We start from the raw sequence: 15,959 nt of genomic DNA, 5'->3' as shown, positions 1-15,959 counted from the left end.
ATGACCTACTGTCAAGTGTAACTAGGGATGAACAGCAAAATCCAGTGATGCCCAAAATGAAAACAAGTTAATACTTTTCCTCCATAATCCAATCTTTCTTCCTATTTCTGTATTACACCTGACTTCACTTATTAATTTACATTTCCTGTTGCTGCAACATCACCCAGCAGTTCGAGAATTAAAATGTAAAATATTGCAATTAAACAGACAGATCTAAACGGTGGATCAGGTTAAACTATTATTTGTAGCAGGGTAATTTAAGTCACAGAACTGACTGTACTTGAACCTCAGAAGTCCAGAGAAAATGCAGTATTGATTAGAACTGTGCCAGTTCACAACTAGTGAAAATTGCTACCTAAGTAATGACTATTGTCTACTGAACCATGGCTACAACACATTGCAGTCATACTATATTCAAATGAATAGCAATTAATGCATGTAAAAAAAGAACAGAAAATAGATTTATTGCAGAAAATAAAGCAGCAGAAGAGTTTTATTTGAACAATTTTGTACCATGATTGTCAGTGAACTTAGTAGACAGTCATGACTTAAGTCTTGAAAGGAAACAAACTGAAATGCCTGCTCTGAAATTGAATTCACCTCCTGGAGCTAGATGGCATGACTGATGCTGCCAGGAATTGACTTTTACAGCTAAATTCTATTACAAAGTGGAAAGGTATTACAGAAAGGAATTTCAGAAGGTTAAGGAGTGACAAAATCTTTGACAGATGAAACTTCTTACACATTAAAATTGGATTGCAATTTTCAGATATCATACACTTTGAAGTTGCCATGTATTAAGGCCACAGTCCCATGCCCCAAGTTGAAGTCTGCACAATTATTACATTTACCAGATGTTTGCACAAGAGCTGTTCATTATTGATATGCTCAACAAAAAAACTTTTTAAAAAAAATTTCAGTAAGTTTTAAGAAGCTGGTCAGGAAAAAGCATTTCCCCCAACCCCCCCACTCCCACCCCCTCAGTATATTTCAACGCGTGTCTTTTTTTTTTTAAAAAAGGTCACTCATCAGATTTTTATTAAGCGGGAGGGAAGAAATAATACATTTGCAGTGAAATTATTTGCTTGTGAAAGACAGTGACCAGTTCATAAGACAAAAACGCATGATCAATTTGCAGCTGGGATTGACACTCTCAATTGCAGAGGATTATATTTATGTATTCCAATACAATACTAAACAACCCCCTCTTCCGGAAAGAAGGGCCCACATTTGTTCATAATTTACATATCTGGTGCTTTCAATTTCAGGTACTTACAATACCAGCAATGAAACAGTTCTTTCAGAAGAAAATTATACCAGTTGAAGATTTGCAAGGAATTAAAACTATTTTAAACTGTGATGTGGGGTGGAGGCGCAGTGGACAAATCAGAATCATTAAATAAAACATGGCAACTCCCAAGAGCTAAATTTTCTATGGGTTGCTATTATAAATTTTACAAAAGAATCCATGCACATAAGCATCCAGGGCTAGTTTCTGTGCTTTGTATACCAGCTAAATCATGATATAATATACAGTTTAGGCAACATATTCAATATATACAGTATTTCAAAGAAAGGGAATAGCGTTTCTTTCATACAATAAATTTCTTAAATGCATTCAAATGGCACTGATCCCAACAAAGGAGTTCATTCCCGAAACACTATTTTAACAAAGGTATCCATTTACATACTTTGCAGAAATGGTTTTCTTTTGAATTTTATTTTGAGACACCCTCAGATGACGTCATTTAATTTTGAATAATGATTTTAGGACAGAAAATATTTTAACTGAAGTTTCCCACTTAAAACCACCCTCAAGATTCATGGAATGAGGGTTTAGCATTTGTTTTGAAGGAATATTTGAGCATTTAAAATCCAGAGATTTTCAAAAATGCCAATTTGACGGGAATGATTTAACTGATAGATTAAAAATTAACTCCTGGAGCTCACCGAGGTACTGTACATCAGGTCTGGCCAGCAAATTTTAAAATGTATGTTTTTGATTACATGCTTTAATACATCTGCTTACTTCGATTTGCCATCCAAAGTTAGTCAGCCAAAGTTACTGCACGAATCCAGATATTTTATCCTTAAAGTTGTATTGAAGAGTGTAAGCAATATATTCTGGTGGTTTATTCGAAAGAAAAGCTGTACTTGTGCTGACTAAATAGACACTACCTATTGACCCTTCGTGACTAGAAGGATCTCAAAATGGCTTAAAAAGGATTTTCCATGATGATCAGAAACATACATTTTGGCCAAACCAAAAGCCATACATCTCTCTGTACACCTATTTATATTAACATCCATTTACAAGATAACATTCTATATAAATTCTCCTATGGCTTCTGAAACAAAATTCAAAAATTGATACTAATTGAAAATAGCAACAGTTTAATCAGAAATGATGCAGTTCTTTACAAATGTTAGAAATGAGAATTTTTAGAACATTTGTGGTATAGATTATAGCTTTTAACAATTGAGAGACATACAAATAGGCGACACATACATGTAAAAAGGAGTTGGGTTGTTTTGTTTATTAAACCTTCCTGCTCTACCCTACATGCAGTGTTATGATGCAATCCATAAATTTATTGATGGAAGTGTTATCGCAATGGGTCAAAGGAATGGGGACATTCTAAATTACTAACTGACCATTTGACCAGCAGGATATGTTCACTTTGTTGAACCCAACCATGGAACTTGAAACACAGAATTAAGTACAACACACAGAAAAAAAAACATACAAATGGGAAGAAATCTACTAACTCAAAACACGTGCATAGCTCAATACCATCAGCTCAAGCAAACATTACTGGAGCTTCAGCAAAACCTGAGTGTGCAAAATGCATTTCTAATGTAATGCAAGCAGCCCAGGAAGTAAATCTTACACAATGATACATACAGGGGTTCTGTATAAGGCAGAATTAGCAAAGAGATGCTTTTTCAAGAGGGGAAGGGAGGAAGGGAAAAATCATACTATTCTAAGCAGGGCAAATAATTGAAGACAGCTATTTTTAGCAAGGTGCTTAAAAACATATTCAGAATTCACAGACAATTAAAAAAAAATGTTTTGAACTGGTTAATTTAATAGACCAGACTAGCTTGCACACAACTTGTAACCAGAGTGAAGCCAATTCTATGCTTTCATAAAAATGTATTCCAGACTGGAAAATGTTAACCGTTTATGCAATGTACTGTCCAATTCCTGGCCAGAAACAGAATATACCCAGGTTATTAGTACAGCAGCAAAACAGAATAAGTTTGGTTGGCAGCAAATGTATATTCGTGTGGTCTGATATTACCCCCATAGTACATCAACTAATGTTAAAAAGTTGAGCACACTCCAATACAACTGGTTTCAGAGAAGTCACTTTCAAAAATTTCATAAATTGTATGAAGGGAACACACATTTGTACAACAAATGGTAAATCATTCCACTAAAGTCAATTGCACCATTTAATCTAATCTAACCTAACAGGTCAAACGTCCTATCCAAGGCTGCTATCAGACTACAGCCTTGGATATTTAACGTTTAATGCTGTTCTGAGCTTTAAGTGCCACTAAAAATATTTTTCCTCATTAGCATTTAACTTATGGCCACTATGCATAGTCACTATAATTAGTCACAGCATATTGCAGCACATCCTTAACCCCACCCAAAATATTGCAGCAGGGAGAAAAAGCAGTGGTGACTCTAGATTCCTAAAAAACTGTGTGCTGACTAGTTTAGCACAAGTTTGATTAAAAGGAAACTAAATACTCCATGCACCTTTTCACCAGCATAATGGGGCAAATTGCAAACATAAGAACACTTGGGAATAACCAAATTTAAGTTCAAAGCTGCAAAACAAAACACAAATTGCTAGCCTCCTCGGTTTGTTAAAAATCTGACATATATTGTAAAAGAACATGTAAAAAGTTATTAATATCAACAATGGAATTGTACAAGAGGCAGCACAGGTATTAGCTGCCCCCACTCTTCTGAGACAAGCATCCTTTGTGGGGAGATAATTTATCACTTACTAGATTAGACGTCACAATGCTTGTACAATTAACATGGAATAGTCAGCCAGTGTTGAAAAATACAAAGTTAACTATTTTTCTACAAGGACTATTTTTCAAAAATTGGAAGAAAAAAGGTTCTTATTCTTTTGCATGACAGAAAGCGGGCTGTAGCCACTTTGTGAACTGAAACTTATAAAATCAGTTATATTTTCATTTGGAAATACATAACCAGTAATTTATTTCACTGCCAAATACTGGTTAAAAAACACTGTATTTGAACACAGCAACATGTTCCAGTCACCAACTTCACTCTGGTGGTACAGTATGCACTGAGCAAATAATTATGAAGTACTACATTAAAATGACAAAAAAAAAGGAGTTGATGTTGTGCTCCTTCAGATTCCAGCTTCCCATGTTGTATGCATATGTATTTTCATGCTGACCCTACCATCTCATGCTGGTCAGAAACTATGTAGCAGCTTCAGTTATTCACATACAACCCAATTCCCACCTTTTACTGTAAACAGACATTTTAAAAGGGGAAAATTGCAAAGGGAAAAAAAATCCTTGAACATTAGTCCAAGGCTTAAACAGCCAAAAATTCCAAGCTGTAACCTGCCAAAATGTTTCTGCAGATCAGATATTCAGTCCCACATAATTACACACGAGTTTTTTTTTTTAATTTTTTGTTTTTAAATTAACATAATTAGTAACAATAGCAAGCATTTAAAAATACATGTAATTTTATGGTGGCATACAGACAAGACTTGCAATAATTAACCACAAACTAAGATAAGCCCTGGTAACCATACATGCCATTGGTTTTGATGGTAAACATATGAAACATGAAATTTAGGGGAATATGGAGAAATTTCTTCAAATGACCGTGGGCAGGAATATGGAGCACACGTGCATGTTGACAGCCTAGCTTAACTCCCTGAGGTTCTGGCAGCCTTCGTGTTAGGAGAAGGGGGGCACTACATGGGAACTGGAATGAAAAAAGGCTGACCTGCAAGGCCTACAGCTGGACTGACATAACATTACAAAAATGATTTATTTAAAAAACAATACAGGTATCAAAGACTTGAACCATGATTAGTTTGTATCTTAGCAACAACAATTTAAAAGAACCTATGCTATCTTACTTGCTTAGTGCCATTCTGCAATAATTAGACCTCTATGATGATCGTTACTCAATGAAATGAAATCAACACATGGCACAAAATAAATTAAGTTCTTATTTTGAATACTAATAAATGCACCAGATACTGTATAGATCTCTCACACATTCATTCAGTCCCTCTTCCCATGTTTTTAGTCTCTTCACAGAAGGGGGCACCACAGTCTACACTGTATTTGGTTTATGCTACAGTACTAACACTTGAGGCGGAAAATGTTATACCTACAATAGTAACACATTAGCATTCACTGTACTAATTAGTCACAATTGATTGACCTGTACTTAAAACTTACATGCCTATCCAAAAAAATATAAACAGATTAAAAAGTTAAGAAATTTTAAGTGCTTATTGAAGAATCGAGGTGGGGGTGGAACACAAGTGAGAGATCACAAGACAGCACAGAAAGGGGAAATGTAACAAAATCTGGGTGGAACTACCCAGTGGTCCTGTGGCCCTAGATAACCAGAATATTCTACAGTACCAAACATGTACTGGACTGCCAAACCACTCATTCCAGGGATTGATAACCAACTTATTGAGTTGTCATTATAAACTAGCTTTAATAGCCATTAGAAGTCAGTAACTGATGGCATGAATAAAATTTAATCCTAAGGCATGACATTTTCCAGTTCAGCATTTGCAAGTAAAAATTTCAATGCAAGTCACTGAAAATTTTTACTAGCAATCTGCAGGAAGTAAGCAACAGTTGAAATGCTAAAGAAAAATACTGCCTGCTATGTTGAATTGTTCTGAAGTGTACTTAACTGTCAGTGTATATTACTTGACATTATTGGTCAAGCCGCAAACCATTATGATGTTTGTATTTAAACTAGCACAAACATTAGACAGACAAGCTAAAGTGTAAAGAATTGTCAAGCCTTTCTGCTCTCTTGGAAGAATTTGAAAGGACAGTGGTTTCCTGCATTTTCAGATCAGTACACAAAAGGATCTTAAAGCATTTCCAGAAATTAGAATTACAGTGCTGGACAGATCTGCACCCAGATGCCATTAAACATTTGTTTAATTCTGGCTATCGTAAATGAGAGATTTAAGTCTAGCAAGCACACTTTTTCCTTAAAAAAAAACACAAAAGGCTGCTAGCCTGAACACCAATTTCTCCCCAGAAATTGAGTTTATTTAAATATGAAGACCAGCAGAAATATATTTGGCATTGTAGGATTTTAGTTTGTTAGGCAAATTAGAGGATCACTTCCAGTCTAGTGCTCAAGACAACAGAACTGACGTGAAAACTTGAGCATCTGGGGAGGACTGGTGCTGAGCACTGGGTTACATCATACTTTCCACAATCACACAGCAAAAATTAAATTGAGAACATTTACTTTGCAAGACATAGCATAAAGCCACAGGAACTTTCAAAAAAAATCTCTCTCCACTCTGGCACTTAGTCTTACATGCTGCACAAGCTGTAGTGTATAATAACTACTGTTGCTCGTTCAGAAGTCCATGCCTGTACACTCTTCACTCACTTCTAATATTGCCATAAAGCTCTTTGCCGATTTGTAAAATCCAAGCAGGTTTTTCATATTAAAAATATATATTTAATAGTTTAGAAGCAGCAATAAAGCTGTGAACTACACAGAATGCATTAGAATTTAATAATCAAATTGGCTTTTTAAACTCAAACTTTAAACTGTCCCATAAGAGGGCTAAAGAATGTAGGAGGGTGATCCAATTTTAAGTTTGATTTCAAAATCTACTTTTTTTTTTCCTTTTTCTTTTAATCAGTATATTCTGCATGATTCTGGTATATACTGCATGAAAATGCAAAGTTTTAAAAAGCAAGATGATATTAAAAGGGAAAAGGAGGGCATAGTAAGCAAATACATATAATTTTGTAATAGTTAAGGCCAGACGCACAACAGGGAAATAACCTACTGTTTGAAATATTTAATGATCTAGAGAAAGACAGTGAATGTAGAGCCCCTACAGCAGAAGCAGTGCAGTTTATGTTTCTAACACATACAATGGCAAATTTTAAAAAAATTAAGAGGGAAAGAATTGTACAACATTAAATACCTAAGTTGAACTACTCCACAAATTTCACGTGATACACCCTTTTGCACGTGGAGCATGGTCTCTCTGACCAATGAACAACCAGCACTGCATTGTCTAATATTGCAGTTGCCTGTGACTTTCTGATTTCTTCCCAGTGATGAATTAAGACAATTTTCCCCAAGGCCTAACTGACCAACATAATCCCAGCAAAAGCCGAGAGCCTTGCAGCAGAAAAGAAAAACTGCATTCAAGGCATGATTCCAGCATAACTTTTTTTTGGGTTTTAAAAAATGTTTTATAATCCTCCTGTTTTCCCGTGTGGAATCTTGGTGCACTCACAGCAAAATGCAGCCTTTGTGAAGTGGGACAGCCCCTTCAGTGGTTCATTTGAGCCTGACGTTACACCAGCAGGATCTTAAGAACCAGACTTAGGTAAAAAGTCCACTATTCACTGATCATTGCATTCAGACTTGGTTTTGTAATAAGTTCAGTACCAGAGGTCATTAAATACCCAATTAGAGTCCATCAAAAGAACTGTACGACACGCTCTTTGCACTTGCTCAAATTCGGTTTCCTTTGTTTAAAAAATATTTTTATGATGATTCTCCTGAACTGGTCCACTGCTAAAGAGATGATTTTAAAGGAGCATAAGAGCATCCAGACAGCGGCTTGCAGCAATGAAAACAGGCAGTTCACCAAACTGACTTCATTGATCAGGACGATCCATAGATTCATCATAGGTAACTACTCTTGAGGGATCTGAAAACAAACAAGAAGTCTTTTAGTATGCAGAACTGAAGGAAAACCCACAACTGTACAAAACCAAATAACTCACCACCATGGTCTCTTACCTCTACTACAAAAATATCAAATCACAGTCCCAAAAATACTATTCTAAACTTGAAACTTTGACAAGTCTAGTCCATGAGATTTTATAAATAAATACCCTCAATTACAAACGCTGCAAGCTAAGAGTTTTGGCTTTGTAATAGATTCTGCTTATACTTAAGGCATAAAGAAGTTAAAGGTCTCCTTTCTCCCCAGATTGATACAAAAACTAAACAGAACAATCACTCCAAATGGAACAAAACATTTTTCTTCCCTTCAGTTAAACCAGAATTTAGACTTATTCTTGAATTTAATTCACTGGTGTCAAATTTTAGCAAGTAACTTGCTTTGTTAGATGCGCATGTACAGAATGTGTACATTAAGAGTATGCGCAACACAAAATTCCAAAAGAAACAATAAACACAGGAACCCACTAACCTTTCAAAAGATGAAACAGTACAGTTGCTGAAAAAGTGAATCCCAAAACTAGCATCTTTTTGCATCACTGCCCTAAAAAGTGGTTTTGATGTTAAATCACTTTTCTCTCTCCTAAAAAACAGGTTACAGTCACCCACTTCAATTTTAAAAAAAAACACCAGCTGACTGCTAATGAGTCAGAGCAAGGCAGCAGTCCAACATACGCTGTGAGCAAATTCAGTGTGGCACTATGTTACAAAGCAGCAACTTCCTGAGTTTCAGCTATAGAAAGCACCAAACTGCATCTTACAACAACTCAAAACGATAGGTCGGTTATGCTCCCATTCCATAGTGTAATCCAATAGCCCTGACAGATCCTAACTTTTTTTTTTAAAATAGTCATCTAGAATTTCCAAAATCGGTCAATTCAGGTTTGGAAATTATAAGTTGCTTCACAGAAATGAGAGCATGTTGGCATCTACTGAACTGTGCCATGAGTACAGCCTTCATGAGATATGGAGCACAAGAGAAAAGTTAGAAAAATAGTTGATGATTAAATGACATAGGTTGCATTCAAATCATCAATCCCATTGCATTACTTGGATTATCAAATTTAGACTGAAGAATATTTAAGTTATTGACAGTATAACAAGATAATTTGCAATTGTTTTGGAATGTTCAAAGCATTGAAATTTGATTATGAAACCTGCAATGTGCAGAGTTTAAGTAACAGCAAGGACATACAATTTAAGCAGTTTCTCAAGTTTCAATTTTAAATTATGCTTACCTTGTTTATGCAGGTTCCATATAGAGTCCATTTCTGGGAGGGGGAAAAAAAATACACATTTTCAATTAAAATAAACATAAAATAGGTCCTACTTTCAAGAAAGTTCCCAGAGGAAGTTAAGACTGTAATACCATAAGAAATAAGAACAGGAGTAGGCCGTTCAGCCCTGAGCCTGCACTGCCATTCAACAGGAAATTATTTCAGTATTCACCCTTATTCATCCCTGATCATTTCTGGACTTAAGCCTGCACTGCCACTCAATAGAATCACAACCGATCCAACATTCCTCATGTCTGCTCTCCTGCCCTTTCCCCAACTAATCAAGAATCTATCTCAGCCTTAAATATACACAAGGACTCTACCTTCACAGCTATGAGACAAGGAATTCAAAGAATCAATCTTCAAAAGAGATTCCTGATCATCCCAATCTTAAATTTCCACCACTTTGAGAGACTATGCCCTCTGGTCCATGACAATCCCATGAGGGGAAATGCCCTCTCAGCAGTTACCCTGTCAAGCTCCTTAAGAATTCTATGTTTGCATGTCTGGGGGACAGCACAGGACAGTGGGATTAATTAATTAATTATGAATTGCAAAGATATGGCAAGAAAGTCAGCAAGATTTTAGGGAACATTTGAAAATTCAGAGGACAGGTTTTAAAAAAGTTGATAATTTTGATGTAAAACTCCTGCTGTGAAGACAGCCTTTTCAAATAATTTTAGGTGAATTTAAGAAAAATATCAATGATAAAATTGGTGTGTACAAAGGCAAAGCTCACCTTTCCTTTTTTTACTGCTTTAATGTATAAAATAGTTGTAATCTAATATTTTGCTTCTTTTAAGAATCATAATATAGGAAAAACATGTTGCTAATTTTCAAACTCTACTGACTTGTGCCATCAACCTTTGGTCCCTCAGAGAATTCAACTACACTACAGAATCATACAGCACATGGCCATTTGGCCCATCAACTCAGCATGCTAGGTTGCCTTAAGAATCAACTTGACTTGCACCTTTTAAACGTGCACATAAAATGTGTAGTCAACAGGTCAAATACAGAAGTGTTTGTAAATTCAATGAGCATTCAATACAACTTGTGGACAAGTCTTCATTCTTTTATTCTAAATGCATACATTACTGCTTTATACAGACCTGCATCTATCCAAATGGCAGGCTGCATAAACTAGGTTTGCATTCCTTGCAGTTTCGGCAGTTAAGAAATGATCAAAATGATCCGTAATGGATAAGGGTGAATACTGAAGTAATTTCCTCTTGTAGTGGATTACACAAAGAGAACAATCTCAAAGTGAACTGGACTACTTGGGAGTGAAATCAGAAAACACTTTCGCGAAGACTGTAGAAATATAGATCATATCACTATAAAGCTGCAGGGTCAACTCAACAGGCAAAACATGCTTGAGGGGTTACACAGTCTACTCCTGTTCCCAAAACCATCAAGTTATTGTACAATAATTAAAACTCAGCATTTTCATAACTTGAAGGTGAAAGTGAAAACAACTGAGATGCTGTCTACTGGCATTAATTCCAAACATTTTTTGATTGAAACTTGTTTTCTCTGTTCATGCATACCGAACAACAGAAAAGATTTGCAGGTAAATTACTTTAGTATATGAACTAGAGAATGTAACAGATTTTTAACTATAACAGCACTGAAAGGAGCAGTGTGTTTAAGGGCGGGGGAAAATTGCTGCAGTGCACTCGAGAATTTTATTGATCAGTATGCTTTCAGTTTAAAAAAGGAAGACAAAATAGCTGGATCTAGTGTTGGAGAGCAGTGAAGAAAGCCACAGCTGGACAGCACCTCAGGGTACTATTAATATTTATTTTAGTTATGGAGAAGGACAGGTAGCATTCTAGAAAAGTACTTGAGGGGTATCTGGTCTAGGTAAACTGGAATCAAACAGGCAGGCAGCTATACAAAACTGAGCAATGGGTAGCATTTATAAGGGATGATTTCAGTACAAGTAGGAAATGGATGGTAACCAAAGCCAAAGCTTCCTGAATACAGCTGGAGAGTAGGACAAAGAAGATAGTGAGGAAATAGGACAGATAATAGCTTGATGGAACGGAGAACCTCACTGCATATAAAAAGTAGAGAAGTGGAAAAATGAACAGAGGGTCGAACAGAGTACAAGAATATAGTGGCCTTCTAAAGGTTAATAACACCAGGTTTGTCAGGAGTAGTAATCCAATTAGGGGCCAAACTTCTATAGATGGAAGAAAAAGGTATGGCAGAGGTACAAAATGTGTGTGTTTCCCCGAGGATGAGTATTTTGCCACAGCTATGGTAAATAAAGCAGCAGCCAGGCGACTGGCAAGATAAAATATAGAGGTACAAAAGCTGCCAGTACTTGAGTTTAAGTCACTGGGATGCATCATTGTTGCACAGGGGAAGCTGTAGGTAGAAATTGTGGAGGTGCTTACAGTGCAAAAGGACAGGAGGACTGCCTGTGTTACAGCATTGTTCATAATAGGCAATTACATGTCAACTAGATCATTGGTGGGAAACTTTTAGAAACAATAATCTGGAAGAAATTTAGTGGAGAATCATAGACATATAATTTGTCTGTAACAAATCTGTTGTGTTTGACCAACTTGATTGAGATTTTTTGAGAGTTAGCCAAGATGTTAGAAGACAGTGATTTAGAATTTCAAAAGGCAATTAATAAATAACATTAGGCATACCATAAAAAGTGAGTAGCATGGGTACAATCTTAACTAAGGATAGGAAAGAGATTAAAAAAACTGATAATGCTTATACTGTAGATCTTCCCAGATGCAAGAACTGCTGCTGTTTTTGATATATGTTAATGACTTGAAGGTACTGGGTAGTCAAAAATCTGCAGATAGCACATAACCTGGTCATTTGGTAAGTCATCTACATGCCAGGTGACATGTCGTCATTCAACCTTATCCCAAATTGGTCAGTTTTCTTGTAGGCTACTTATCTTGTCTTGTATGTATTGCTAAGTACATACCCAAATACAAAGGTTCAAAATTTCTGCCTCTACCATCCTTTCAGACAATAGGTTCCAGATCCTACAAGCCAAAAAAAATTCAAATTCCCCTCAAATCACCTTTAAAACCTTTCTCCTACCCCCAAATGTACGCCCTTGATTACAGACTCACCTATGAGGCTTGTTATTCAATCTATTTGTACAGTCATAATTTTATAGATCAAACTTCTGACCTTTGTTCCAAAGAAAACAACTCTAGCCTATTCAATCTTTCTTCAAATAAATTTACCAGTTCAGGCAAGCCAGACATGGGGAAGCCCACATACAAATCTAGTGGTAATAAACCACATGAATCCTATGTTTTGTATTTAGTTATCAAAGTGGGTGATGTTTTGAAGGAAGAAAGAACACAAATTGACCAAAAGGGAAACATGGGCTAGACTAACTCAAAGTTAAAGTCTTTTGAGTTGATCTTACAATTGTGAAAATCTAATAGGTATCTAGTTGAGTGTGCTATCCTTTTTGGAAAGATTGCTTTCTGAAGGAAGCTTCAGCAGGCAGATTCTTTAAGAACAGAGATTACTGAACCAGGCAGGAAGGGTTATTTGATGAGTGGATGTTCCTCGAAATCGGTTCTCAATTTTGGCAAAAGAGCGTCAAGAAGAAAGGGTCACACTTTGTTTCACTGTTACTTATGGATCCTTTCAGAGAAAAGGACAAGCCCTCAGAGGCAGGCCAAATCAGCTCCAAAACTCATTTGCGCCCCTCTCCACAAACTTTTTTTTTTATAAAACAGGAGCTGACGATCAAATGCCTTCTTCTGTGCCGTGGCATAGGTTATAAGCATAGGACATGAAAAACAAAGGGTATCCGATGGAAAAAGTGGAAAAGATAATACAGAACTAAGATGCACGGTTATTGAAGAATGGCCACTCCATTTAAAAATTCTTACTATAATGGGATTACATTGAACTTCTAGCACTTAAAAAAAGGCAATACTACAGGCAAATTTCTTTTTACCTCCACTATGTAAAACAGGAGAAAGATACAGCACAGACTCCCTTTTATCAAATATATTTTTGAGGACAATCAAGTAATCCTAAACTGTATACAGTGAAATTAAACAGATATAGATCTGTCGGTTTGTATAAGTTAACTGCATAATGTCACCCTGACTTCAATCCACCAGACTAAATTCTCTCAGTTACATTGATCTTTGGATATTCCGGACTAACCACACTGGATGTTTCTTGTGGGTCACGAGTCCACAACTAAAGACAGCAAGACGAGCTTAACAACCCTCCTCGAAGCAAGCTTTTAATTATGAACTCCAATCTGTTGTACAATTAAGGGCAACAATCACAAGTAGTCAAGCTTCTCTCTGTCGCTTTGTTTGAAAACTATAGTAATATTGCACTTTAAAAGAAAATCTTAATTATAAGTTTAACTTCTGCCAGAGTGAGGGGCACTTCATGCAAAAATGTCATCTTAAAAACTTTTCTTCTCCTTCAGATACTTTGATCCTTGAAGTGTTATGTCAACTGTGTTTTGGATAGTTTCCATCTCGTTCAGCATTATTTGCAGTGAAGTAAATAAATGATACCAAATTTGACAAAAAAGGCTAAGCAGCACCAGATTAGTGAAAATTCTAGAGGAAATACTATGGCATGTGAATTATAGCAATGTCAAATTAAAAACTAATGTAAAAGATAGCCCTGAAGCACGCTGTGTGAGATATTGTGAAGTAATGAGTAATATCCTTCAATAGGAATATTTCTGAGATTGAATTTTTTTTTGAACGTTGAAAGAATAGTGAAAACCAATTGAAATAATTCGTGCTTGATACTGGAATTTTGTAGCTTCCATTATTCTATATTATTTACCTTGTGCAATCCTGTTAAACAAAGCCTGCTAAGAGACACTAAAAACAACGGTTCAAAATTATGTATAGTAATCCCAAATTTAAATTGATTGAACAACAGAATGAGAATGGTCAAGCAATTCATGTCTTTGTATAAAAATTACATCAACTCTAATGATTTCAACAATTTATCTGCAAGCTGTCAAACCAAGAGACTCAAGCTCAACGGTCAGTCTCACCCTAAGGTTAGTTAACTTGAAAGGATTCTACATTCAGCATTTATCTTGGGTGAGAAAAGAAAAAGAAAGGGTACAATGTCTGCTCGCAGTAACTGAATATTGAGTTATGTCAGAAATACACATGGAATGTGATGCACTATAATCGAATCATTTGCAGAAATGCACAAATGGTTACAATGGCTACCTGGCTATAAGCACCCAAAGTACTTGGAAATATCTCAGAAAGGAATCAATATTTTAGGAAAAAGAATCAAGAAAATTGTAGTGACATTTCAATGTCGAGACCTGTCAAATGACCCACATTCAAACTAGATATGCATAATTTAGCAGTTTTAAAACTACGTAAACTAATCTTTAAAAATAAATTTCATATTTATTTAATTAGGTCATTTGTGAGCAAATCCAGCTAACTATTGAGGAGCTATACTGTTTAGAAATTAGGAGCAATGGTAAAATTTTGCACTGGAAACATTTTGATACAGGTTTTTGAAGTGGTTCTCTATACAAATTTAGAGTTTGATCAAAGAACCGGTGATACTTCAATGGTGTTTGTCTTATTGGCAATATAACTAGCCTCTGTATATGACAGGAGGAAAAAAAGTGATTATGTAATGTTGCCAAAAATTAAGTATACAACGTACAATAAATGTATCCCTATTTCCAAATATACTCACTCCTGCACGCACTGACAACATTGACCCTACTTTTCACCTACGACTCCTGTTAGAAATCCTCACTTAAGTATTTTAAACTGTGACTTCAATTCATCATTTGTTTATTCTTTCAGGACATGGGTATTGCTGACATATCCCTCAAATGCTACAGTCTATGCAGTGTAGCTAGTATCCACATTGCTGCATTTTTTTGGGTTGGGGTAGTGCGGAGGTAAGGAGGAGGAGGAGGAGATTGAGTGATGGTATTCACAACTTTCTCTTTTGATCCAACCCTTTGTATCAAACAGTGTGCTTACCTATATTTCACCCCATCATTGGCAGCAATGTCTGCCTCTGCCAAGGCCCATATTCAAATTCCCTCCATTAACATTCCCCCCGAAATCCCACCAGTTTCACCAAATACTAAGACCCTGCCAGTGAACCGCTGGTTATTACAAAACATTTGGAATACTTCTCCATGCTAAAATTGTACATTATTAGAACACAAGAACATAACATACAGGTTCAGCAGTAGGCCGATCAACATTCAAGCCTGCTCCACCATTCAACAAGATCGTGGCTGATCTGCCCAGGCCTCAACTCCACTTGTACCACCTCTTCATAACTCAAGTCCTGAATATTTTAAAAACCTACCTGCCTTTTCTTTAAATAATTCCATTAGCTTATCATACATATCATAAAGGACCATTCTCGTAAGTGCATAAATCAGACAGTAACCATCAAGCTGTTATGTCCTTATAACTAGAAGATGCTGTTACCATCCAGACACCACAAAAATGACTCCAGAAAGGAACAATATCGACCAAAACCAGACAACTCGGTTATCCTCTACCCAACTTGAATGTTAATAGCAAGCAATTTTCTCACATCTTCAAAAGCATGCTGAATTAAGTCAATATATCCATGACTACAAATATGCCTTTGTCTACTGAAATTAGTCATATCATTAATAAGCTTTAAAATTAGACAGT

At 36.0% G+C, this 15,959-nt stretch overlaps 1 protein-coding gene across 1 annotated transcript in view; it reads right to left on the bottom strand.

Moving 5' to 3' along the window:
- Positions 1 to 439: 439 nt before the first annotated feature.
- The window catches only part of nufip2 (nuclear FMR1 interacting protein 2), a 34,299-nt gene continuing 18,779 nt past the window's right edge, over positions 440 to 15,959 (bottom strand). Inside the window, exons 3-4 of the mRNA XM_020516444.2 lie at positions 9,238 to 9,270; positions 440 to 7,964 (exon numbers count right to left, since the gene is read on the bottom strand). Of these exons, the coding sequence (XP_020372033.1) occupies positions 7,912 to 7,964; positions 9,238 to 9,270 (86 nt within the window). The 3' untranslated portion in view covers positions 440 to 7,911. The remainder of the gene's footprint in view (positions 7,965 to 9,237; positions 9,271 to 15,959) is intronic.

Source organism: Rhincodon typus, chromosome 26 (assembly GCF_021869965.1).
Source record: "Rhincodon typus isolate 14 chromosome 26, sRhiTyp1.1, whole genome shotgun sequence".
Lineage (NCBI taxonomy): Eukaryota > Metazoa > Chordata > Chondrichthyes > Orectolobiformes > Rhincodontidae > Rhincodon > Rhincodon typus.
Note: the sequence above shows the minus strand (reverse complement) of the source record. Positions and strands in the feature narration are given on the sequence as shown.